The 23,951-nt window shown below is 39.9% G+C and overlaps 1 protein-coding gene across 1 annotated transcript in view; it reads left to right on the top strand.

Moving 5' to 3' along the window:
* CD84 (CD84 molecule) overlaps window positions 1-22,840 on the top strand; it is a 38,140-nt gene extending 15,300 nt beyond the window's left edge. Inside the window, exons 2-8 of the mRNA XM_060120591.1 lie at window positions 5,386-5,733; window positions 17,157-17,408; window positions 17,808-17,927; window positions 18,591-18,623; window positions 19,983-20,080; window positions 21,002-21,064; window positions 22,775-22,840. Coding sequence (XP_059976574.1) covers window positions 5,386-5,733; window positions 17,157-17,408; window positions 17,808-17,927; window positions 18,591-18,623; window positions 19,983-20,080; window positions 21,002-21,064; window positions 22,775-22,840 — 980 coding nt within the window. The remainder of the gene's footprint in view (window positions 1-5,385; window positions 5,734-17,156; window positions 17,409-17,807; window positions 17,928-18,590; window positions 18,624-19,982; window positions 20,081-21,001; window positions 21,065-22,774) is intronic.
* The last annotated feature ends 1,111 nt before the right edge of the window (window positions 22,841-23,951 follow it).

The following is a 23,951-nucleotide window of genomic DNA, read 5'->3' as shown; positions in this document are numbered from 1 at the left end:
TATGGAATTTAAGAAAAAAATGTCATGAAGAACATAGGGGTAAGACAGGAATAAAGACACAGACCTACTAGAGCATGGACTTGAGGATATGGGGAGGGGGAAGGGTAAGCTGTGACAAAGTGAAAGAGCGGCATGGACATATATACACTACCAAACGTAAGGTAGATAGCTAGTGGGAAGCAGCCGCATAGCACAGGGAGATCAGCTCGGTTCTTTGTGACCGCCTGGAGGGGTGGGATAGGGAGGGTGGGAGGGAGACGCAAAAGGGAGGGGATATGGGAACATATGTATATGTATAACTGATTTAATTTGTAAAATTAAAAAAAAAAAAGCATCCTCTTCTTAAAGACATAAAAGTTGATACAATACTTTCACTTTCATCCTATGGACCTGAACTTAGTCTCATGACCAAACTGAGCTAGCAGAAGGCTGGGCAATGTAGTCTTTTTTTTGTTTGTTTTTTTAACATCTTTATTGGAGTATAATTGCTTTACAATGGTGTGTTAGTTTCTGCTTTATAACAAATTGAATCAGCTATACATATCATATATCACCATATATCTTCCCTCTTGCATCTCCCTCCCTCCCACCCTCCCTATCCCACCCTTCTAGGTGGTCACAAAACACCGAGCTGATCTCCCTGTGCTATGCAGCTGCTTCCCACTAGCTATCAGTTTTACATTTGATAGTGTATATATGTCCATGCCACTCTCTCACTTTGTCCCAACTTACCCTTCCCCCTCCCCTTGTCCTCAAGTCCATTCTCTAGTAGGTCTGTGTCTTTATTCCTGTCCTGCCCCTAGGTTCTTCATGACCTTTTTTTTCTTAGATTCCATATATATGTGTTACTAAGAATGGAGATGAAAGCAAATATTGGAAAACAACTAGCAGATTCTGTCACAGCCCCCCAAATAATACTTTGAATCCATTAACTTTTCTCATCTTCCATACTTCCAACTCCTTATTTATATGGTCCACCATCAGCTCACATTCAATATTTCTGACACTAAACTTGTCTTCTCCTTTTGACTTCTTTCAAGCATAAACTTAATTAATTTCCAGTAGCTATTAGTTTTCCACTGACATGAAGTAGACACTCAAAATATATTGTTGAATTCTGTGACATGCCTCCTTATTCCTTGCCTTTATTTGTGCTCTCTCTCAAATTCAGCCCTTCCTTTCCATTCTCATCATCATCCCCCGATTCACGCCCAGATGGCTACAATAGCCTATGAAATGGTTTCTTAAGCCCAGCTTCTCTTTCCTCTTATTCTTCCTATGTGTTATTACCATATTACTATGACCCTAAAACATCATTTAATCTTTATTCTCAAAAACCTTAATAGCTCCCCTCTGCCTGTGGTGTAGACTTCAAACTCAGGGCTATCCCAAATTTAAACAATTTATATCTCCAGCCTTATTGCTCTCTACTCTGTTATGCAAATCTATACTTATTCAACCTATATCACACATTCTCCTGCTTCTATACTTTTATTCAGGACCTGAGGACCCGAGACACCCATCCTTTCCCTTTCTATCCAATAAAATTCTATTCACTCTTCAAGTTCTTCCTCAAATTCTATTTCCTCCAAGAAGTTTTCTCTAACCACTGCAGATCAAAGTGATCTCTCCCTTCCTTGAAAGCCTACTGCAATTATTGTCTCTACCATTTGCTTAAATTTATCATTTTCCACTTCATATTGTAAAGGAGAGTTATGTGTGTCTGTGTGTGTGTCTTATTTCCCTAAGCATATACGAAATTTCTAAAAAAAGACAGGGAACTTGTCTTGGTCATAGACTTGCATAGTCCATTTCATAGTAAGTCCTTAAGAAATTTTTGTGCCACGAATTCTCTCTGAAATTGAGTTTTCTTAAGGTCTCCTCCAACACTAATATAATGTTTGAGTCCCCTCAGCACCTAGAAAAATAAATATTAGGGTTGGTTGATATGGAGATTCTTTTTTTAAAAGACTGAAGTCTTTAAGAGAAGAATAAAGGCCACCAAGTGGAGTGGTGTTGAAAACTCTATCCTTCTGTGCTTTACTTGAATTAGCCCTTAATAATGGCTCTTCATACATTCTTTAGTATGGCCCTGGTGTCATGAAGGCCATCATAGAGATGGACTAGGGAAGCCCTAAAGGGCATGTCCTAATTGTTAAGGTGAGGATGAGAATGAGAGTCATTACTAACATTTATTTTGGCTTGATGGTTACCAGAGTTTCTATTCATGATTTTCTGATCACTAATTAGATAGGCGATTTTTATAGTTATTATTTCCATTCTGTGGATGAAAATACTGAGACTCAGAAAAGTCTTCTGGCTTTATTAAGTTTGCCCAGCTCATAAGTAGAAGTACTAACACCTATGTCTTCAGCCTCCTTATCTTTACGCTGCATGCTATGGTTTTGCAGCTGCCTCAGACCTCAGATGGAATGTCCAAAGGTGCATATTACGCTTGTGTAAGCCCTACACCTTTCCTCAGCAAACCCAGGAATCTCACCCCCAAGACCACAGCATAAAATAGCAACAGGGCTTCCGCTAGCTTAGCGTATCTGCCACCCCCACTGCCTTATCTTTTGATGCCCCAGCATCGCTTCCGGAATGACTTGCTACAGAAGACAAGACATACTTCAAAAACAACACCACACACCAATCATTTTATGACCGCACAATTGTGCTCCTATTAAGAAGGCCCCAGCCTTAACAAACTGCCCACCACTTCCTGGAGTTTGATAAGAGAATTATGAGTCTATGGAACCCACACCCTTTCCATCTTCTCACACTGAACCTGAATCCAAAGAGCAGAATGGAAATTAGGCACAAGGGCCTGACTAAAAAAAAAAAAAGCCTTATGAGATGTGGGAGATCTGGCACCAGGACCAGCCATATAATTTGTGGAACCCAGTAGAACATGAAAATATGGGGTCCCTTGTTCAAATAATATTAAGAAGTTCAAAGTGACATGGCAGCATTAAATCAAGTTCAGGTCCTTCTGAGCTCAAGGCTCTGTACAACTGCACAGGTCACATGTCCATAACTGGGTCATCCAAGAATTCAGGCTGGGACACTCTAAGTTCCCCTCTACCCGACCTTATCAGCCCAGTGGAAGAGGTTTTCTGCGGAGAATTAATGTTCAAGGAATGGATTTTAATAAGCTCTGACTCCTGTCACTGAAGGCAAGCTTAGTCTCTCCTGTTCCCCTAGTGGTTTGTTCCTTTTGCTTTTACCATTTAGTACTCATCATATCGTATTATTGTTCACTTGAATGCTCATGTGTCTTATTCTCTGGGCTGCCACCATGTTCTATTCATCCCTGAGTCCCTAACACAGCATCTGGCACTTAATTAGCCCTTAATAAATGTTTGTAGATAGGGATCATTTGTGTCGCTCTTTCCCTCAGGGCCCTGTTACGTCTCATTCTGTACTTAGCCCACCCCAACTAAGTCACCAGTCCTTGCCTGGGATATTCATCCTAAGGGAAAATCTTGGATGTTCTGAAAGGAAAGAGGTTTATATTAGCAGCCCCTGGCTCATTAAGGAGTTACTGTGTTGGAGAGCGGGGGTGGCCATAGTGAGACAGCACCATCAGGTTAAGAAATATCTTTGCTTTTCTGGCACTTCAAAATGACTTGTATTCTCAATGACCTTTATTCTTGTCCTCTTTTCTTTTTTTAATTAATTAATTTTTTTTTGACTGTGTTTGGTCTTCATTGCTGCGCACGCACTTTCTCTAGTTGTGGCGAGCAGGGGCTACACTTCGTTGCGGTGCGCAGGCTTCTCATTGTTCTGGCTTCTCTTTGTTGTGGAGCACTGGCTCTAGGAATGCAGGCTTCTGTAGTTGTGGCACATGGGCTTAGTAGTTGTGGCACACGGGCTTAGTTGCTCCATGGAATGTGGGATCTTCCCAGACCAGGGCTCGGACCTGTGTCCCCTGCATTGGCAGGCAGATTCATAACCACTGTGCCACCAGGGAAGCCCTATTCTTGCCCTCTTTATGCCAAGCCTGGATAAACTTTAGGGTCGACCTGAACTCACTTACATGGGAAAATTTTGTTCTGCTCTTTGGGGCTTACATGCAACCAGTACTCATCAGAATGGCCCTTTTACTCTTTATGGCTGAAGCCCTACTTGATTGGTCAGAGCCTGTACTTATTGGTTATTAAACAGTTTGAATATCATACATGCTGGCTTAACACAGTATTTCACACTATATAGCTCAGTGAGAATAACAAAGTGATGAAAGAATAGAAGGAAGAGGAGAAAAAACACCCTATAATTATATTGCCTTTCATTTTACAAACTATGTATTAAATCAATTTATCTTCATAAGGTAATGGAGGAGAAGAGAAAAAAAATTTCATTTTTTCCATGCTAGATTTTAAAAGCATTCATCCTTCAGCTTTTACCCGAAAGTATTCCTGGATTCCCAGAACAAATCAAGTCCCCTTTTATTCTCTCTTGAAGTACCATGACACTTAATACCATTTGCACTTATCTAATCAAACCTGTTCTCTTCTTTAACTGTTAAGTTCCAGAGAGCAGGAACTATGTCCATTTTTACTCACCATTGTACCTCCATCTCCTTACATCATGCTTTAAGGAGTAGATGCTCAACAAATGTTTGTATTATAATTAAATTAATAAATACCTGCCATAGTATCTGGAACAAAGCTGACCTTGAATAAATACATGCATTCATTCATAAAAGTATAAATGAATAAACGAACTTTGCTTACTTCAGAAGTTGCTCCAAAAGATCCTAGGCAACACATAAGTTAACTCCATTTATTAATTCATTCCACAAATATTTACTAAGCACCCACTATGTGTCAAGTACTTGTCTAAAGACTGGGGATATAGCAATGAACAAAAAAGACCCCCCAAAATCACCAGCTTGGGGAATATTTACTCCAGAGCCTCTAAAGCACTCTCTGCCTATATCTTCTAGGAATAGAGGCATACATGTAGCTCTTTATTTGCAAAGACCACAGTAGCCATCGTAGGCTCTTGTCCCAGCTCTTTGACCACTTGGCAATATGACTTGGGAAAGAAAGAACATTTAATATCTCAGACCTCATGGAAGTTTATGGCCTTCATCTCTCAAATTCCATCTAGCTCTCAGAGTCTATACGTCTAGATAAATAAATTTTAATGAAATGGATCCCTTAAAATTCACTGGGAAACTTAGTTTTTGAAAGAGAATCCTTTAGAATATTTAGCCATCATATTAAATATATTTAAAGCAGAATGCTCCCCCCACAAAAAAAGAAGATATCATCAAGAAACTGGATGATCTGCTCCTTGGGGAGATTCAAGCCTGGGGAAACAGGGAATTCTAAAAGTTGCAACAGTCAAATGGTTATGATTTTCTATTTATGTCCTCAGGTCTGGAAGCAGCTGGAAGTGACACAGACATCTTCATGGTGAATGGGATTCTGGGGGAGTCAGTTACTTTCCCCTTAAATATCCAACAGTCACAGAAAGTTATGAGCATTTCTTGGAATTCCAAAACATCTGTCGCTTTTGTAACACCAGGAAACTCAGAAGCAGCACCCACAATTTCCATAACCCACCAAAATTACCATGAACGAATAAATGTCTCAGGTCAGAACTATAACCTGGAGCTCAGAAATCTGAGATTGGAAGACTCAGGGATCTACAAAGCTGACATAAATGTAAAGACCTCTGAAATGATCACCACCACCACCAGGTGCTACAATCTTCAAGTCTATCGTAAGTGTGGGAAGACAGAGGGCTTGTTTTTTTATTTTTACTTTGAAATTTGCTGTCTAAAGAACACTTTTATTTCTGACAGCTGGATTCCCTAAATCTTTTTATACTTATAAATACTTACATAAATATATCAGTACTTAAGAGGATGTGGCTTTGCTTGCTTTTAGCTATGTACTCTTCCTGTGGACCTTGTTTCTCTTTCCTATAAAATGTAAATAATCATACTATTTACTTCCCATAGTTATTGTGAAGATCAAGTAAGACAGTGTATGCAAAGTACTTTTTAAAAACCTTTTTATTTTGAAATAATTATAGATGCATAGAAAGGTGTAAAGAAATGTATAGGGAGGGCCTGTGTGCAATTCACCCCCACCTCTCCCAATGGTAACATCTTACATAAGTAGAGTACAATATCAAAACCAGGAAATTGACATTGGTACAATCTGTAGAGCTTATTTATTGAATAGATTTCACCAGTTATATAGGCACTTATTTATGTGTATGTCTGTAGCTCTGTACAATTTATTCACATAAATAGCCTTATGTAAACATTACCATAATCAAAATACTTAACTGTACCGATGTCACAAGATTCCTTCATCCCTTTATAGTCACTCATTGCCACCCCATTTCCCCTCCCAAACTCCTGGGAGACATTAATCCATTCTTCATATCTAAAATTATGTTACTTCACAAATGTTACATAGATAGAATCATGCAGTATGCAAGCTTTTGAGATTGGCTTTTTTCATTCAGCATAATTTCTTTGAGCCATCCTAATTATTACCAGTATCAATAGGTTATATATTTTTATTGTTGGATAGTATTTCATGGTACAGATGTACTACTTTGTTTAACCATTCACCTATTGAGGGATATATTAGTTGTTTCTAGTTTGGGGATTATTACAAATAAAGCTGCTATGAACATTTGCATACAAGTTTCTGCATGAAATAAGTTTTTGTTTCTTTAAAATAAATGTCCAAGAAAGAAATCATATGGTAAATCCATTTTTCTTTCTTTAAATGGTTTATTGTGATAAAATATACATAATATTTAACATGTTAATCATTTTTAAGTGTAACATTCAGTGGCATTAAGTACGTTTACATTGTTGTGCAATCATCACCACTCTTCGACTCCAGAAAATTTTTTTCCCTTTTAGATAGATTCTATTTTTTAGAGCAGTTCAAGGTTCATACAAAAGTTTAGTAAAAAGTACGGAGTTCCCATATGCACCCTGACTTCTACGACATACATAGCCTCCTACATTATCTACATCCCCCACCAGAGTGATATATTTATTACAATTAATAATGTACATTGATACATCATTAGCAACCAAAGTCCACAGTTTACATTAGGGTTCACTCTTGGTGTTATACATTCTATGGGTAATGACAAATATATAATGACATTTATCCACCATGACAGTATCATTCAGAATAGTTTCACTGCCCTAAAATCCCTCTGTGTTCTGCTTATTCATCCCTCCCCCCAAGCCCTGGCAACCACTGATCTTACTGTCTCCATGGTTTTATCTTTTTCAGAATGTCATGTAGTTGGAATCACACAGTATGTAACCCTTTTAACGAAGGTTGGCTTCGTCCACTTAGTAATATGCATTTAAGTTATCTTCGTATCTTTTCATGGTTGATAGCTCTCTCCAGAACTTTTGAGTCATTTTTAGTGTTAAAAGAATTGCCAAATTATTTTGCATTCCCACCAAAAATGTACGAATTATCAGTATCTCCACATCCTCACAGCATTTAGTGTTGTCACTGTATTTTATTTTGGTCATTCTGATGAGTGACTAGTATATTTCATTTTGGTTTTTAATTTTAATTTCTCCAGTAGCTAATGCAAAATGCTTTTAAAAGGTAAAATATTAACACTGTTATCATCACTAAAATTGCTGCAATTCACTAGGAGATGTGTGTGGTGTGTTATGTAATGCTACTCAAAGTGTGGTCTGTGTGCTGGCAGCATCAGCATCACCTGGGAACTTATTGGAAATGCAAATTCTCAGGCCACAATCCTCACCATTGGTGGTGAAGCCCAGGAATCTGTGTTTTAACATTCTCTCTGAACTATTCCTATGTGTGCTGAAGTTTGAGAAGTGCTAATCTAGAACTGTCCTGTCCAATATGGTAGTCAGTAGCTACATGTAGCTATTAAGTATTTGAAATGTGGTGAGTACAAATTGAAATGTGCTCTAAGTGTAAAATACACACTAGATTTAGCATCAATAAAGAAACCCATAAAATATCTCATTAATCAATTTTATATTGGTTCCAGGTTAAGATAACATTTTGGATATATTGTGTTAAATAAAATACATTATTACATCACCTGTTTATTTTCACTACTTTTAATGTGGCTATTAGAAAAATTTAAATTACATAAGTGATTAACATTTTATTTCAGCACTAATTTCTAGCATAGAGAATATTTGAACCATGTCTCAAGGATTTTACTGTCCATCTGCCCCACAGCAGAAAAACACAGAAATGCGACTAACAGATAAAATTCAGGTATACAGTTAATCCACTAAAGTTCAAGCTCCATAAAGGCAGAGACTGGTATATGATACACTTCATGTTCCCAGCTCCTACCTTGCCAGGCACATAGTGGGTGCTGCAGAAGTATTTGTTGAATGGAAAAATGAATTAATCATAATAGTCCCAGGTCCTAATACAGTGCCTGGCAATTGTAAGTGCTCAATTAATATAGCATAATTCAATCGGGTTGCATCTGGATAGGGCGCATACTGTAAAGAACATTAATGTTAGAATTAGAACCCTTGCCAACTGTGTGACCCTGGGCAAGTTGCTTACCTTGTCTGGGCCTAAATTTCCTTATCTATAAAATGTAGATTGTAATAGGTGGGATTAATTGAGATAGTGTTAGTTGAGCTCCTAGTACAGTGCAAGCCTTAAAGTAGACGCTCAATAACTAGCTGTTGTTATTAATTTTTTAACCCTTGTCCCCTTTTTAGATTCTAGTTAGGAAGAACTTCCTAGATGAAGAAGGCTCTGAACTGAGCATGAGCGACAGAGTCAAAGAACCATACCCAAGTGTGGACACTTCAGAAAATATCTGACTCATTCAAGAACTTTGGCTGAGAAAATAAAGAGGGCATTCAATTTTATGATGTTCGTTTTCATCCCGTTATATGTTTAGTTTTACCTACTCAGTCTTTAGGGGATGTTAAACCATCTGCAATTAGGGAAGACTACTGTAAAGTCTTAGAGAAAGCCCATACAACAAAATCTGCACTTTTGGGGTAGTTAGCTGAGAAGATAAAGAGAAAGAAACTGACATTTAATGAACACTATCTATTTGTATGGCATTCTACCACCTAATTTTTAAAAATACATAAAGATTATATATATTTAGGCAATATATGCACAAACAGAGCAAAAGATAATACAATGAAATGCAACTCCTCCTTTTCAGAGGCAGTCATTATTGCCAGTTTATTTTGCTTCTTCTGTAGAAAATTGAAGTACATATAAGCATAGATAGATTGGTGCTGGATAGATAGATAGATAGATAGATAGATAGATAGATAGATAGATGATAGATAGATAGTAGAGTGGTCTTTATATATAATAGTTCATCCAATCCTCACAACCACCCTAACTAGAGAAAATTGTTGTCCCCGTGTTATAATTGAGGAAACCAAAGCTCAGTGCAGCTGGATACCTTCTCCACCATTCCATAGTTAGAGAACAGTGGAGCCTGGATTCTGAACCTAGTCTCCAATGGCTTCTCCACACTTTGACTTGGGAGGATGAAGGCCTGTCAGCCACAATCCTGACCTTCTCTGCCCATCAGCTTTGTGTAGGTACCATCTCTGTTCCTGCAGAGAAAAATGAGATGGAATCCTATTCTTCACCACTATCCCCCACCTTGACACCCACACATAAAAAAAAACCTCTTTTTAAAAATAAGTGAACAACAAGCAGAGACTTAAACACGGTTGTAAATCAAGTTTCTATGGAAACACACACACACCATTTGGTTCCTTTTTCACTATACATATCTGTATCTATCACTGTTATAGCTAATCAAGGTCTTTACTCCAAACTTGTTTAGAAGTTCTTTGGCAAGTTACCACTAATTCTGATCCGGAATGGTTCCCTCTAAGAGACTCTTAGGACCAGAATATCTGGTTAGGTTGGAATCAAAGACTTTACAGCTCTTAGTTCCCATGTTCTACTCCCTCACAGGTACAGACAAATGGTTCCTACATTTACAGTGCTGAATTTATTGCCTTTACAGACTCCACATTAATTAGAAAGTCATGTGCCTGTTCCTTCCTCTATTTCCTCCCTCACATGGCAATAGTGGGAGGAGAAAACCACATTGCAGCAGTTTTGACAAGAATGAACTAAACTTATCAGCTCTGAATACGGTCCTTTTCTTATCTCCTGGTAAAAGGTTTTTCCTTTCTTTCTGGTAGCTCCAGATCTAGCTATTGCCTCAACTTATATATAATTGTTTTTTAGGTAACCCTTTACTACCTACAACTTTTATCATTCACTTTTTCATTGCTTTAGTAAAAACATTTTTTAAATGAACTTTTATCATTTTTTTTTCTTTTTAAACATCTTTATTGGAGTATAATTGCTTCACAATGGTGTGTTAGTTTCTGCTTTACAACAAAGTGAATCAGCTATACATATACATACATCCCCATATCTCCTCCCTCTTGTGGCTTTCTCCCACCCTCCCTATCCCACCCCTCTAGGTGGTCACAGAGCACCGAGCTGATCTCCCTGTGCTATGTGGCTGTTTCCCACTAGCTATCTATTTTACGTTTGGTAGTGTGTATATGTCCATGCCACTCTCTCATTTTGTCACAGCTTACCCTTCCCCCTCCCCACATCCTCAAGTCAATTCTCTAGTAGGTCTGTGTCTTTATTCCCGTCTAACCCTTAGGTTCCTCATGACATTTTTTTTCTTAGGTTCCATATATATGTGTTAACATACAGTATTTGTCTTTCTCTTTCTGACTTACTTTGCTCTGTATGACAGACTCTAGTTCCATCCACCTCACTACAAATAACTCAATTTCATTTCTTTTTTGAGTAATATTCCATTGTATATATGTGCCACATCTTCTTTATTCATTCATCTGTCGATGGACACCTAGGTTGCTTCCATGTCCTGGCTATTGCAAATAGAGCTGCAATGAACCCTGTGGTACATGACACTTTTTGAATTATGGTTTTCTCAGGGAATCTGCTCAGTAGTGGGATTGCTGGGTTGTATGGTAGTCCTATTTTTAGTTTTTTGAGGAACCTCCATACTGTTCTCTATAGTGGCTGTATCAATTTACATTCCCACCAACAGTGCAAGAGGGTTCCCTTTTCTCCACACACTCTCCAGCATTTATTGTTTGTAGATTTTTTTGATCATGGCCATTCTGACTGGAGTGAGGTGATACCTCATTGTAGTTTTGACTTGCATTTCTCTAGTGATTAGTGATGTTGAGCATTCTTTCATGTGTTTGTTGGAGATCTGTATGTCTTCTTTGGAGAAATGTCTATTTAGGTCTTCCGCCCATTTTTGGGTTGGGTTGTTTGTTATTTTGATATTGAGTTGCATGAGTTGCTTATAAATTTTGGAGGTTAATCCTTTGTCACTTGCTTCATTTGCAAATATTTTCTCCCACTCTGAGGGTTGTCTTTTCGTTTTGTTTATGGTTTCCTTTGCTGTGCAAAATCTTTTAAGTTTCATTAGATCCCAATAATTTATTTTTGTTTTTATTTCCATTTCTCTAGGAGGTGGGTCAAAAGGACCTTGCTGTGATTTATGTCGTAGTGTGCTCTGCCTATGTTTTCCTCTAAAGTTTATGAAGTCTGTCCTTACATTTAGATCTTTAATCCATTTTCAGTTTATTTTTGTGTATGGTATTAGGGAGTGCTCTAATTTCATTCTTTTACATGTAGCCGTCCAGTTTTCCCAGCACCACTTATTGAAGAGGCTGTCTTTTCTCTATTGTATATTCTTGCCCCCTTTATCAAAGTTAAGATGACCATATGTGTGTGGGTTTATCTCTGGGCTTACTATCCTGTTCCATTGATCTATATTTCTGTTTTTGTGCGAGTACCATACTGTCTTAATTACTGTAGGTTTGTAGTATAGTCTGAAGTCTGTGAGCCTGATTCCTCTAGCTCTGTTTTTCTTTTCTGAAGATTGCTTTGGCTCTTCAGGTCTTTTGTGTTTCAGTACAAATTTTGAAAATTTTTTTCTAGTTCTGTGAAAAATGCCATTGGTAATTTGATAGGGATTACATTGAGTCTGTAGATTACTTTGGGTAGTAGAGTCATTTTAACAATGTTGATTCTTCCAATCTAAGAACATGGTATGTCTCTCCATCTGTTTGTATCATCTTTAATTTCTTTCATCAGTGTCTTATAATTTTCTGCATACAGGTCTTTTGTCTCCTTAGGTAGGTATATTCCTAGGTATTTTATTCTTATTTTTGCAATGGTAAATGTGAGTGTTTCCTTAATTTCTCTTTAAGATTTTTCATCATTAGTGTATAGGAATGTAAGAGATTTCTGTGCATTAATTTTGTATCCTGCTACTTTACCAAATTCATTGGTTAGCTCTAGTAGTTTTCTGGTGGCATCTTTAGGATTCTCTATGTATAGTATCATGTCATCTGCAAACAGTGACAGCTTTACTCTTCTTTTCTGATTTGGACTCTTTTATTTCTTTTTCTTCTTTGATTGCGGTGGCTAAAACTTTCAAAACTATGTTGAATAATAGTGGTGAGAGTGGACAACCTTGTCTTCTTCCCACTCTTAGAGGAAATGGGTTCAGTTTTTCACCATTGAGAACTATGTTGGCTGTGTGTTTGTCATATATGACCTTTATTATGTTGAGGTAAGTTCCCTCCATGCCTACTTTCTGGAGGGCTTCTATCATAAATGGGTGTTGAATTTTGTCAAAAGCTTTTTCTACATCTATTGAAATTATCATATGGTTTTTCTCCTTCTATTTGTTAATATAGTTTATCACATTGACTGATTTGCATATATTGCAGAATCCTTGCATTCCTGGGATAAACCCTGCTTGATCATGGCGTATGATCAGTTTAATATGCTGTTGGATTCTGTTTGCTAGTATTTTGGTGAGGATTTTTTGCAACTGTGTTCATCAGTGATATTGGCCTGTAGTTTTATTCCTTTGTGACATCTTTGGTTTTGGTATCAGCGTTATGGTGGCCTTGTAGAATGAGTTCAGCAGTGTTCCTCCTTCTGCTATATTTTGGAAGAGTTTGAGAAGGATAGGTGTTCGCTCTTCTCTAAATGTTTGATAGAATTCACCTGTGAAGCCATCTGGCCCTGGGCTTTTGTTTGTCACAAGATTTTTAATCACAGTCTGAATTTCAGTGCTTGTGATTCTTTTGTTTATACTTTCTATTTCTTCCTGGATCAGTCTCGGACAGTTGTGCTTTTCTAAGAATTTGTCCCTTTCTTCCTGGTTGTCCATTTTATTGGCATATAGTTGCTTGTAGTAATCTCTCATGATCGTTTGTATTTCTTCAGTGTCAGTTATTACTTCTTTTTCATTTCTAATTCTATTGATTTGAGTCTTCTCCCTTTTTTTCTTGAATGAGTCTGGCTAATGGTTTATCAATTTTGTTTACCTTCTCAAAGGACCAGCTTTTAGTTTTATTGATCTTTGCTATTGTTTCCTTCATTTCTTTATCATTTATTTCTGATCTGATCTTAATGATTTCTTTCCTTCTGCTAACTTTGGGGTTTTTTTTTTTCTTCTTTCTCTAATTGCTATAGGTGTAAGGTTAGGTTGTTTACATGAGATGTTTCTTGTTTCTTCAGGTAGGAATGTATTGCTATAAACTTCCTTCATAAAACTGCTTTTGCTGTATCTCATAAGTTTTGGGTTATCGTGTTTTCATTGTCATTTGTTTCTAGGTATTTTTTGATTTCCTCTTTCATTTCTTCATTGATCTCTTGGTTATTAAGTAGTGTATTGTTTAGCCTCCATGTGTTTGTATTTTTTACAGATTGTTTCTTGTAATTGATATCTAGTCTCATAGTGTTGTGGTCAGAAAAGACACTTGATATGATTTAAATTTTCTTAAATTTACCAAGGCTTGATTTGTGACCCAAGATATGATCTATCAGGAGGATGTTCCCTAAGCACTTGAAAAAAAAAGTGTAATCCACTGTTTTGGGTTTGTATGTCCTATAAATATCAATTAAGTTCATCTTGTTTAATGTATCATATAAAGTTTGTGTTTCCTTTTTTTTTTTTTTCATTTTGGATGATCTGTCCATTGGTGAAAGTGGGGTGTTAAAGTCCCATACTAAGATTGTGTTCCTGTCAATTTCCCCTTTTATGGCTGTTAGCAGTTGTCTTATATATTGAGGTGCACCTATGTTGAGTGCATAAATGTTTACAATTGTTATATCTTCTTCTTGGATTGATCCCTTGATCATTATGTAGTGTCCTTCTTTGTCTCTTGTAATAGTCTTTATTCTAAAGTCTATTTTGTCTGATATGAGAATTGCTATTCCAGCTTTCTTTTGATATCCATTTGCGTGGAATATCTTTCCATCCCCTCACTTTCAATGTGTATGTATCCCTAGGCCTGAAGTGGGTCTCTTGTAGACAGCATATATAAGGGTCTTGTTTTTGTATGCATTCAGCCAGTCTATGACTTTTGGTTGGAGCACTGAATCCATTTACATTTAAGGTAATTATCCATATGTATGTTCCTGTTACCAGTTTCTTAATTGTTTTGGGTTTGTTATTGTAGGTCTTTTCCTTCTCTTGTGTTTCCTGCCTAAGGAAATTCCTTTAGCATTTGTTGTAAAGCTGGTTTGGTGGTGCTGAACTCTCTTAGCTTTTGCCTGTCTGTAAAGTTTTAAATTTCTCTGTTGAAACTGAATGAGATCCTTGCTGGGTAGAGTAATCTTGTTTGTAGGTCTTTCCCTTTCATTACTTTAAATATGTCCTACCAGTCCCTTCTGGCTTGCAGTGTTTCTGCTGAAAGATCAGCTGTTAACCTTGTGGAGATTCCCTTGTATGTTATTTGTTGTTTTTCCCTTGTTGCTTGTAATAGTTTTTTCTTTGTATTTAATTTTTGATAGTTTGATTAGTATGTGTCTTGGAATGTTTCTCCTTGGATTTATCCTATATGGGACTCTCTGTGCTTCCTGGACTTCATTGATTATTTCCTTTACTGTATTAGGAAACTTCAACTATAGCCTCTTAAAATATTTTCTCAGTCCCTTTGTTTTTCTCTTCTTTTTCTGGGACCCCTATAATTCGCATATTCGTGCCTTTAATGTTGTCCTAGAAGTCTATGAGACTGTCCTCATTTCTTTTCATTCTTTTTTCTTTATTCTGCTCTGAAGTAGTTATTTCCACTATTTTACCTTCCAGGTCACTTATCCATTCTTCTGCCTCAATTATTCTGCTATTGATCCCTTCTAGAGAATTTTTAATTTTATCTATTGTGTTGTTTAACGTTGTTTGTTTGCTCTTTAGTTCTTCTAGGTCCTTGTTAAATGTTTCTTGTATTTTCTCCATTCTTTTTCCAGTATTTTGGATCATCTTTACTATCACTTTTCTGAATTCTTTTTCAGGTAGACTGCCTATTTCCTCTTCACTTGTTTGGTCTGGTGGGTCTTTACCTTGCTCCTTCATCTGCTGTGTGTTTTTCTGTCTTCTCATTTTGCTTCACTTACTGTGTTTGGAGTCTCCTTTTCACAGGCTTCAGGTTCCTAGCTCCCATTGTTTTTGGAGTCTGTCCCCAGTGGCTAAGTTTGGTTCAGTGTGTTGTGTAGGTTTCCTGGTGGAGGGGACTAGTGCCTGTGTTCTGGTGGATGAAGCTGGATCTTGTCTTTCTGGTGGGCACGACCATGTCTAGTGGTGTGTTTTGGGGTGCCTGTGACCTTATTATGATTTTAGGCAGCCTCTCTGCTAATGGGTGGGGTTGTGTTCCTCTCTTGGTAGCTGTTCAGCATAGGGTGTCCAGCATTGTACCTTGCTCATCGTTGAGTGGAGTAGGTCTTAGCACTGAGATGGAGATCTCTGGGAGAGCCTTCGCCGTTTGATACTACATGGAGCTGGGAGGTCTCTAGTGGACCCATGTCCTGAACTCAGCTCTCCCACCTCAGAGGCACAGACCTGACATTCAGCCGGAGCATGAAGACCCTGTCAGCCGCACAGCTCAGAAGAAAAGGGAGAAAAAAAGGAAGAACAAAAAATAAAATAAAATAAATATAAAAAATTTATTAATATAAAAAAATAATTATTAACAATAGAAAAAATTAAAAAGCAATAAAAAAAGAAAAGAAAAGAAAGAAGGAAGTGAGCAACCAAACCAAAAAACAAATCTACCAATGATAACAAACTCTAAAATGTACACTAAAAAAAAAGAAAGAAAGAAACCGGACAGACAGAACCCTAAGACAAAGCTATACAGACAAGATCACACCAAGAAACATACACATACACACTCACAAAAAGAAGAAAAGGAAAAAAAATACATATATCTTTTGGGAAGTCTGAGGTCTTCTGTCAACGTTCAGTAGGTAGGTGTTCTGTAGGAGTTGTTCCACATGTAGATGTATTTCTGATATATTTGTGGGGAGGAGGGTGATCTCCACGTCTTACTCCTCCTCCATCTTGAAGGTCTGCCCCCTTTCAGTGGTTTTTGTTGAGCATTTATATCCCTAGCCAACATATCATTGCAACTGATGAGGGAACCAACATGAGGAGTGGATAAACACAACCAACATATATATTGGTTGACATTTTCATTTAAGTTCAGTAATAAGAAAAAAGTGATTCAACAAAGACATATATATTGGAGCTTCACTTGTTCATCAATGATGTGAGCAACTTCTTTGCTGAACTGGATAGTGGTTTTCAAATACTGGAAGAACATTTCCATTTTTTTGTGTGCTATTCACAATATAATGGCTACAGACAGGATGCATTGTTAGTTTAATCTGCTTCAGTACCCTCTCCTCCAATGCTTTCTTAAGTCCAGTGTGACAATCAAGAAAACAGTAAGTCAAGCCCTAGTTTGCAGCATTTGCCAATTTCTTTGGTGTAAATACTCCCACTTTGGCTGATTTTAAGACCTGCAAAGTTGGGAAGACTTTGTATTGATACATCATTACAAGGGATAGATACAATAGATGTAAATAACCTCTAGAGCATAGATTATAGTAAATTGTCCAAAAAAAAATTAGAAAGTGATGAGTTTTGAAGAGTTATTAGCTTTGTTTTTAATATAATTTATTTCATTGTAAGTTTTTAACATCCATCATGAAAATTTCTGAAAATTTAACAGTTGGCTCCCACAAGCTGGTATAGGCCAGCTCCAGCTTACCACTGGCTCATGCGTTTTCTCCTCATAGGTCAGCTTGGGAAGCCAAAAATTACTCAGAGTTTAATGACATCTGTGAATAGCACCTGCAATGTCACACTGACATGCTCTGTCGAGAAAGAAGAAAAGAATGTGACATACAGTTGGAGTCCACTGGGGGAAGAAGGCAATGTTCTTCGAGTCTTCCAGACCCCTGACAACCAAGAACTGACTTACACGTGTACAGCATGGAACCCTGTCAGCAACAATTCTGACTCCATCTCTGCCAAGCAGCTCTGTGCAGGTAACCATCTCTGTCCATCTCTCCTGGAGTCTCAGAAATCACTATAACCTGCTGCAAGGCCTGAATCGGCCCTAGCTCTCCAGGGGAAGGTGCCTCCCTTATGCCAGGGCTGGACCCAGGGGAATTCTCTTCCCAAGAAGCCCTAGAAAAGAATCCAAAGCCTTCTGGGTGATGCTGGGCATTTCAGGGTGTTCTGAGGCAGCCCCCGCTCAGCTCCCCAATTCAGTTTCTGATCTTGACCTTTACTAGCAGGAAGTACAGTTTCCCTCGGAGCTTTGGCACTCCCCTCTATCCATATTGAGTGTCCTCCAGGGGAGTGCCCCTGAATGTGGACAAGCTTGCTCAGCCTCTAAGGCCTATTTCCTGAGAGTCAAGTCTCACAGCATCTTCTATTTCCAGACATCGCAATGGGCCTCCATACTCACCGCACTGTGCTGCTGAGTGGGCTGGCTGTGCTCTCTCTGCTTCTAATCATTCTAGCTTCAGTGATTTTGTTCCTTTTGCACAAAAGAGGACAAGGTAAGATTTTCTCAGAAGTTAAAATGTGGAAATGCACCTTCCTTCTTCCTTCTTCCTGGGACTGAACTCATTTATCCAAGGTGGGGTGGAAATATCCTTTGTTCCAGGGAATTAGCCTTCCTAAAATCCCCAGTCCCTCACCTTACCATCTCCCAGAAAGATTGTACTGAGGACTATATAACATTATCCTGAACTGTCTTCAAAATATCTTACTGGGATCACCAAGATGTGGTGGGCCTAGAACTTGGGTTCGAGTTTAGCACTGGCATTAACAAGCTGTGCTTCATGGGATACATGTCTTTACCTCTCTGACTCAATGTTCTCACATGTGAAATGAGGTTTGGACTAGGTCTCCAAGGTCACTTCCGATTCCATCAAAACTGTGAGCTTTGAAATGTCATTGAGGGACATGTACTAATTTTATATTCCATGGTTGTCACTAGATCCCTTTGAGTCCCTCTGGATCATTCTGTAATTGTAACCATTCTCAATTCAGAAAACCTGATCTTCGGCCCTAGGGGATCATTATACCCTCCTATTCCTCCTAACTCCGTGTCCACCCAAAATCTTGCTTTCCCACTGATCATAATAACAAGCCTGAATGTAGTGAGGCTCTACATCTGATTCCATATTCCTGACTCTCCTTTGTGTCTGATTCCTCAGGTTCCCACTTAAAGACCTTCAGTAAGAACCCTGGTAAGTTCTCAGCCATGAGTTTCCCTGTGTGATGGAAGAGATGCATTCACAGCAGAGTGGTTAAGCCTAAGCTTGTACTTTGCAGGCAGTCTGGGGTGAAGGTGCCAGCTTGACCATTTATCAACTACCAGTTATTTTATCACTGTCTCAGTTTTCTCAGTTGTAAAATATGCATAAAATAGGTTGTACTGCATATAAATATTAAATGGATTTAATGAATTACACATATAAAATACTTGGCCCAGTGCCTGGTACCTCGTAAGTACTCAGTTAGTGTTAGATACTATACTTACAATCGACCAACCTGGGCTTGGCACAGAAGGAGGCATTCTGGCAGAAGAGAGTCTGTGACATGAACTGTAACTCAAATGGCGTCATGATGGGGAGAAATCACACAACCTGCTCAGGCCATAGGTGATGTTTAGGGCTCCTCAAAGAGGCATCTGCCTCCAATCTCTCACAGCCTCGTGGGAAGGAATAAGGGCTATTTTTTCATCTGCAAATGAGATAAGAGAGAGCACTGGGTCCGGCTCACTCACCAGGTCTGAGGCAGGGGCTACAACAGGACTAAACTCTGAAACACTGGATCCCTGTAATATCACTCAGCTCAGACTTGTTGTCTGCGGATATGCTGGTGTCCTGGAATATGAAGGCCCCAAATTCTGGCTATCTCTTTTCAACTTGACCCTCAAATGTTCCATGTTAGGAGCAAAGAAAAGCAGTACACTGGGAGGAATGCCCACAAATTCTTAAAAGTAGGGACTTATCTCTCTTGTCTGCTGCTCCGTGACCTCATACATAGCTTGGCATGTGGAGAGAGCTTAACAAATCTTTGACTCTGTGAATCAGTCAAGCAACAAATATTTGTGGAGCATCTACTACAGGTCTAACATTGAGGTGGTAAAAGAAAAGTATGCACCAGAAGAGGCCAATACAGTGTATAACTAGAGAGAATCATTCTAGTCGAAAAATTAAGACCCTCACGTGAAAAGAAAACTAGCCATGCAAGGCAGTGGATGCTAAGTGCCAGAGACACTAAGACCCTGGGTGGAAAAGCTACCTTCAGTGCCAACACCGGGATTGGGGAGAATCTCTTTACCCTAATGTGGGCTTTGGAGCAGAAAAGAATTCCCACTGAGCTCTGGATGAAACCTGAGCCAGGTGTCTCCCATACCACATGCCATCCCTAGAAAAGGAAAAGAGAGTCAAGGATCCAAGCATCCATCTCAAGAGGATGGGAGTCATTTAACCTCTTGGGGTTTTATTTCTTCATCTGAAAAAGAGAACATTAGAATAGATCACCTCGAAAAATTCATCCACATTTCACATACTGTGGTTCTATGTTTGTTTGTGACACAGATGCTGCCTCAAAGAAAACAATATACACATACGTCACAGTTCCAAGAGACACCCAGACAGCAGAGCCCAGGATCTATGATGAAATCCCACAGTCCAAGGTGAGGTGATGCTACTCATGGGTCTCCACCACACCCCCCCAGGACAGGGAGTCATGGGCAGCAGCCACAGCCAAGAGCCTGACGGGGTCCAACCAGGAAATACCAGGTCAGGGAAATGATGCCATAAGTCTTTCTATGAGGACAAGAATATGGTCAAGTGTCACCCCATAACAGCCTCCCAGGGTTGAAGCCTCATGCTTCCACATGAGAGCCTGGCTCCAGGTTAAATGAGAGTCATGACTAAGAGCAAAGCACCTTCTATACGGGACCCACAACAGGGGTGTCCCTTTTGTTAGGTGAGAGCTGTTATGTGGCCACTACAGGTGAACAATTTGCTAAGGGGGTTTCAAGGTCACAGAACTGAGAGAGGTCCCCTTGAACTTGACTTCTTGGTCTGGCTGCAGCAACAGCTTGCTTTCCTCAGGCTGATTCACTCTGTCCCACAGCCTTGCCTCTCGCCTGCCTTTTACCTGCCTGTCCCTCCCTCACCTCCACCCTGAACCAGACTTCTACATGGTATTGCCTTTCTCTGTGCCCCCACCAGCGTGCTCTCCTAAAGTCTCCAAGGAGTGAAAGGGAAACTGAGGTCTGCTCGGTCAATCCAGCCTTGTACTTGGACTGATAGGTCAGCTGGGTCCATAGAGCCCATGGAAAGCTAAAATTCTGACTAAGCAAGACTCAGTCTGACCCCTCTTCTTGGCTTCTGAAGATTTTTCCCAATGGCTGCCAACTGTCCCATGCTCACCTCCACCTGAACCTGATCCTCTCCAAAGCTGGATGGAACCAGAGTTGAAGCTGGAGAGGAGGCCACCTAGTGAAAGTGCAACCAGAGAGGGCTGATGGGCAGAAGCAGAAGTAAGAAGGGGGACTCATAAGATTTTACCTGGGCTCCCTCACTGAGGGAAGATGGGTATTTTACAGGTGCTCCCCACCAAGGAGGAGCCAGTGAACACGATTTATTCCATAGTGCAGTACTCTGATAAGGTAAAGACTTTCTGATTTTTAGCCTTGTTGTCCTGTCTATTCCAACCTTTCTGCTGTATCTTGTCCATACAACCAGGAATCAGCTGGTTCCCTTGGGACTCTATGCTTCTCAGGATTAATTGCTGAGGGCTTTGGTCTCATTCCACATATGCACAGAGCCCTACTTCCCAGGTCCATGACCATCCACAAGCTGGCTTCCTTGATGCTGATCCCACACTTTATATGCAGGAGCCCCTAGGCCTCTGAACTACAGTGTGGAAACTCCAGCCTCTATAACATCCAAGGCCATTGCTAGCTCACAGTGTGGAAATTAGAAAGCAGGTGTCCCCCACCTTCCCCCTACCCCGGGCAGACACAGGCCCACACCAAGTGCACAGTAGAACACAAGGGCAAGTAGAACACAAGCTGAACCCCCGTTCCCATTTGCTCCTTCAGCAGACCCTCACAGTGTGTAACATGCCCAACCATTTGTAGAGCTCTAGTGACACTCACATTCCCTGTGCCTCAGTGTCCTTCTCTCAATTATGCAAAGAGAGAAGGTAAGTCCTGATCTTTGACAAGACTTTCAGTTTGGGGGATCTGGTGAGGAGTTGATACTGTCTGAGGGTCCTCATTTCTGCTACAGTAAGGACAGCTCTGGGGTATCTGGGTGAATCAAATATTTTGGCAGTGTTTCTGTTTAATAGCTGAGCTAATAGGTAGTAAGTTAATCATGAAAGATAAATTTGAACCCAGAAGTCTCGGAGGAAAGGGATAATAATGATAACAAATGAAGAGTGAGAAGAAATATAGGGATATCAAAATGGAATGCAAATGAATCCATGAATAAGAATTAAGAGCTGATTCTATGAGGCATCTATGAGTTGGCCAAGTAGGAAGGTCGTAAGGGAACTCAATGCACAGGTCAGTTTGAATGTAAAGATAAGCTAAGTGTCCTGGAGAACAAGGTAAAAGGACCTTGACTTCCTCAGTGATCAGGAGATGAAAGGAGGGAGAAGGAAAAGAAGGAGGTGAGTGAGGAAAGAGGAGGAGGAGGGAAAAGGGAGGAGAAGCAGGAAGCGGGAAGCAAGGTGTCCGCATGTTTGAACCAGGATTGGAAAGAGAGTGAGAGGAAACAGAAAAGAAAATACAACTGGAAAAGACTAGACTTGAGGGATTAGTCAGGGACTCTTGGATTGAGACATCTCAAAGTAAACCCTCTAGACAAGTTGGATGACAATTATTAATTTGGATAATGTGTCATTTAAAACCTAGGACTCTGCAAGCCAATGGGAGAGTTGTCTGCAGTATTCTAAGTAACTAGAGCATATGACACCAGTGGAGGTGACTCACCACTAAATATAGGCCAAGGTGCAGTTACTGTGATACAGAAGGAATGAAGGCTGAACTAGGAACATGGAACATGGCTAGCTTGAGCCTGGATGTTGCCTCAAGTCTATAATCAAAATCAGTGCAAATATCCACATTCTCTACTGCTGCTTTTTCCTAAGCTAAGAAGTTGATTACCCAAGGGCTTCCAAATTGCGTGGCTGGAACAGAGGTGAGCGACTCAGCAAAGGACAAGGCCCTGCTACCCAGTTTACCCCAGAACCAGGGAAATCTAAGGCATCTGTCTGTGCCATTTGCATGACTATTGAGGGCTCCTTGTGGGACTGGAATTCCCTACCAGCACCTTTCAGTCAACATGTCCTCCTTCTCCCTTTTGTGCAGATGGGGAAAACCAACACTCAGGACAGCAAACCTCCTGGGACTTCAAGCTATGAAATTGTGATCTAGGCTCCCAGATGGAATTCTCCCCATGGAAATTGAGCTATAACCATACCTACTGGCAGATGCTCCAGACCTAGACTTGCTCGGCTCAGATCTTACCTGGAGATTGCAAATCACCAGATCCCAACACGTAAGCAAAGAAGCAAACACTCTGTTGCTGGGCATAGCTTGTGCCTAGATAAGCAAATGGATGCATGCCCTTTCTGAAATCGCTCCCTTCCTGATGAATGACAAGTGCTTCCCACCCTTCTTCACACCGCAGCACATGGAGAAAATATTTTTATGGCCCAATGGGGTAAACAGTCAAGATTGCTCATGGCTGGAGGCTGTGTATGACCAGAGGTGATGACCATTCCCAGCAACCCCATATGTGAAGGATCCACATTTTGCACACCTGTAATCTGCCATGACACACCACTTAGGAGCCTCTTCTCACACTCAGTATATGGGAGGAGCCCTGGTCCCTGGCTTCCCCAAGTCCACACTGCACCTTGGGCAGATGAGCCCCTCACATGAGTACATGGCTTGGCATGTAGAGTGTGGACTGCATTTCAGCCTCTGTTTGTCCCTTTGCCTGGGAAACTTTGTTCAGGGTACACCTCGCTGGACCAGCCCAACCCTATATGACTGTGTGGCATGGGAAGCCATCAGAGTTGTGGCTCTCAGCTGTGCAGACACAGTCTCCCAATAGTGTGTTGGAAAATGCTCTTTCTGTAGGAACTAGACTGCTGGGACATTATTCTTCAGGCTCCACTTCAGAAACTTCATAATATATATTTTTCTGGCCAAGTTTTCCTTCTATATCACTCTGTGATTGTTAATTTTATGTGTCAACTTGATTGGGCCATGGGGTGCCCAGATATCTGGTTAAACATTATTCAGGCTGTGAGTGTGAGGGATGAGATAAACAATTGAATTGGTAGACTGAGTAAAGCAGATTAATCTTCCCCTCCAGTGTGGGTGGGCATCACCAAATCCATTGAAAACCTGAATAGAACAAAAAAGCAGAATAAGGGAAAATCCATTCTCTCTCTGCCTGTCTTTGAAATGGGACATCAGTCTTCTCCTGCCTTAGGACTTGCACATGGACTGGAATGTCCACGATCAGCTCTCCTGG

This window comes from Mesoplodon densirostris, chromosome 2 (assembly GCF_025265405.1).
Source record: "Mesoplodon densirostris isolate mMesDen1 chromosome 2, mMesDen1 primary haplotype, whole genome shotgun sequence".
NCBI lineage: Eukaryota > Metazoa > Chordata > Mammalia > Artiodactyla > Ziphiidae > Mesoplodon > Mesoplodon densirostris.
This window is presented reverse-complemented; position numbering and strand designations above follow the sequence as displayed.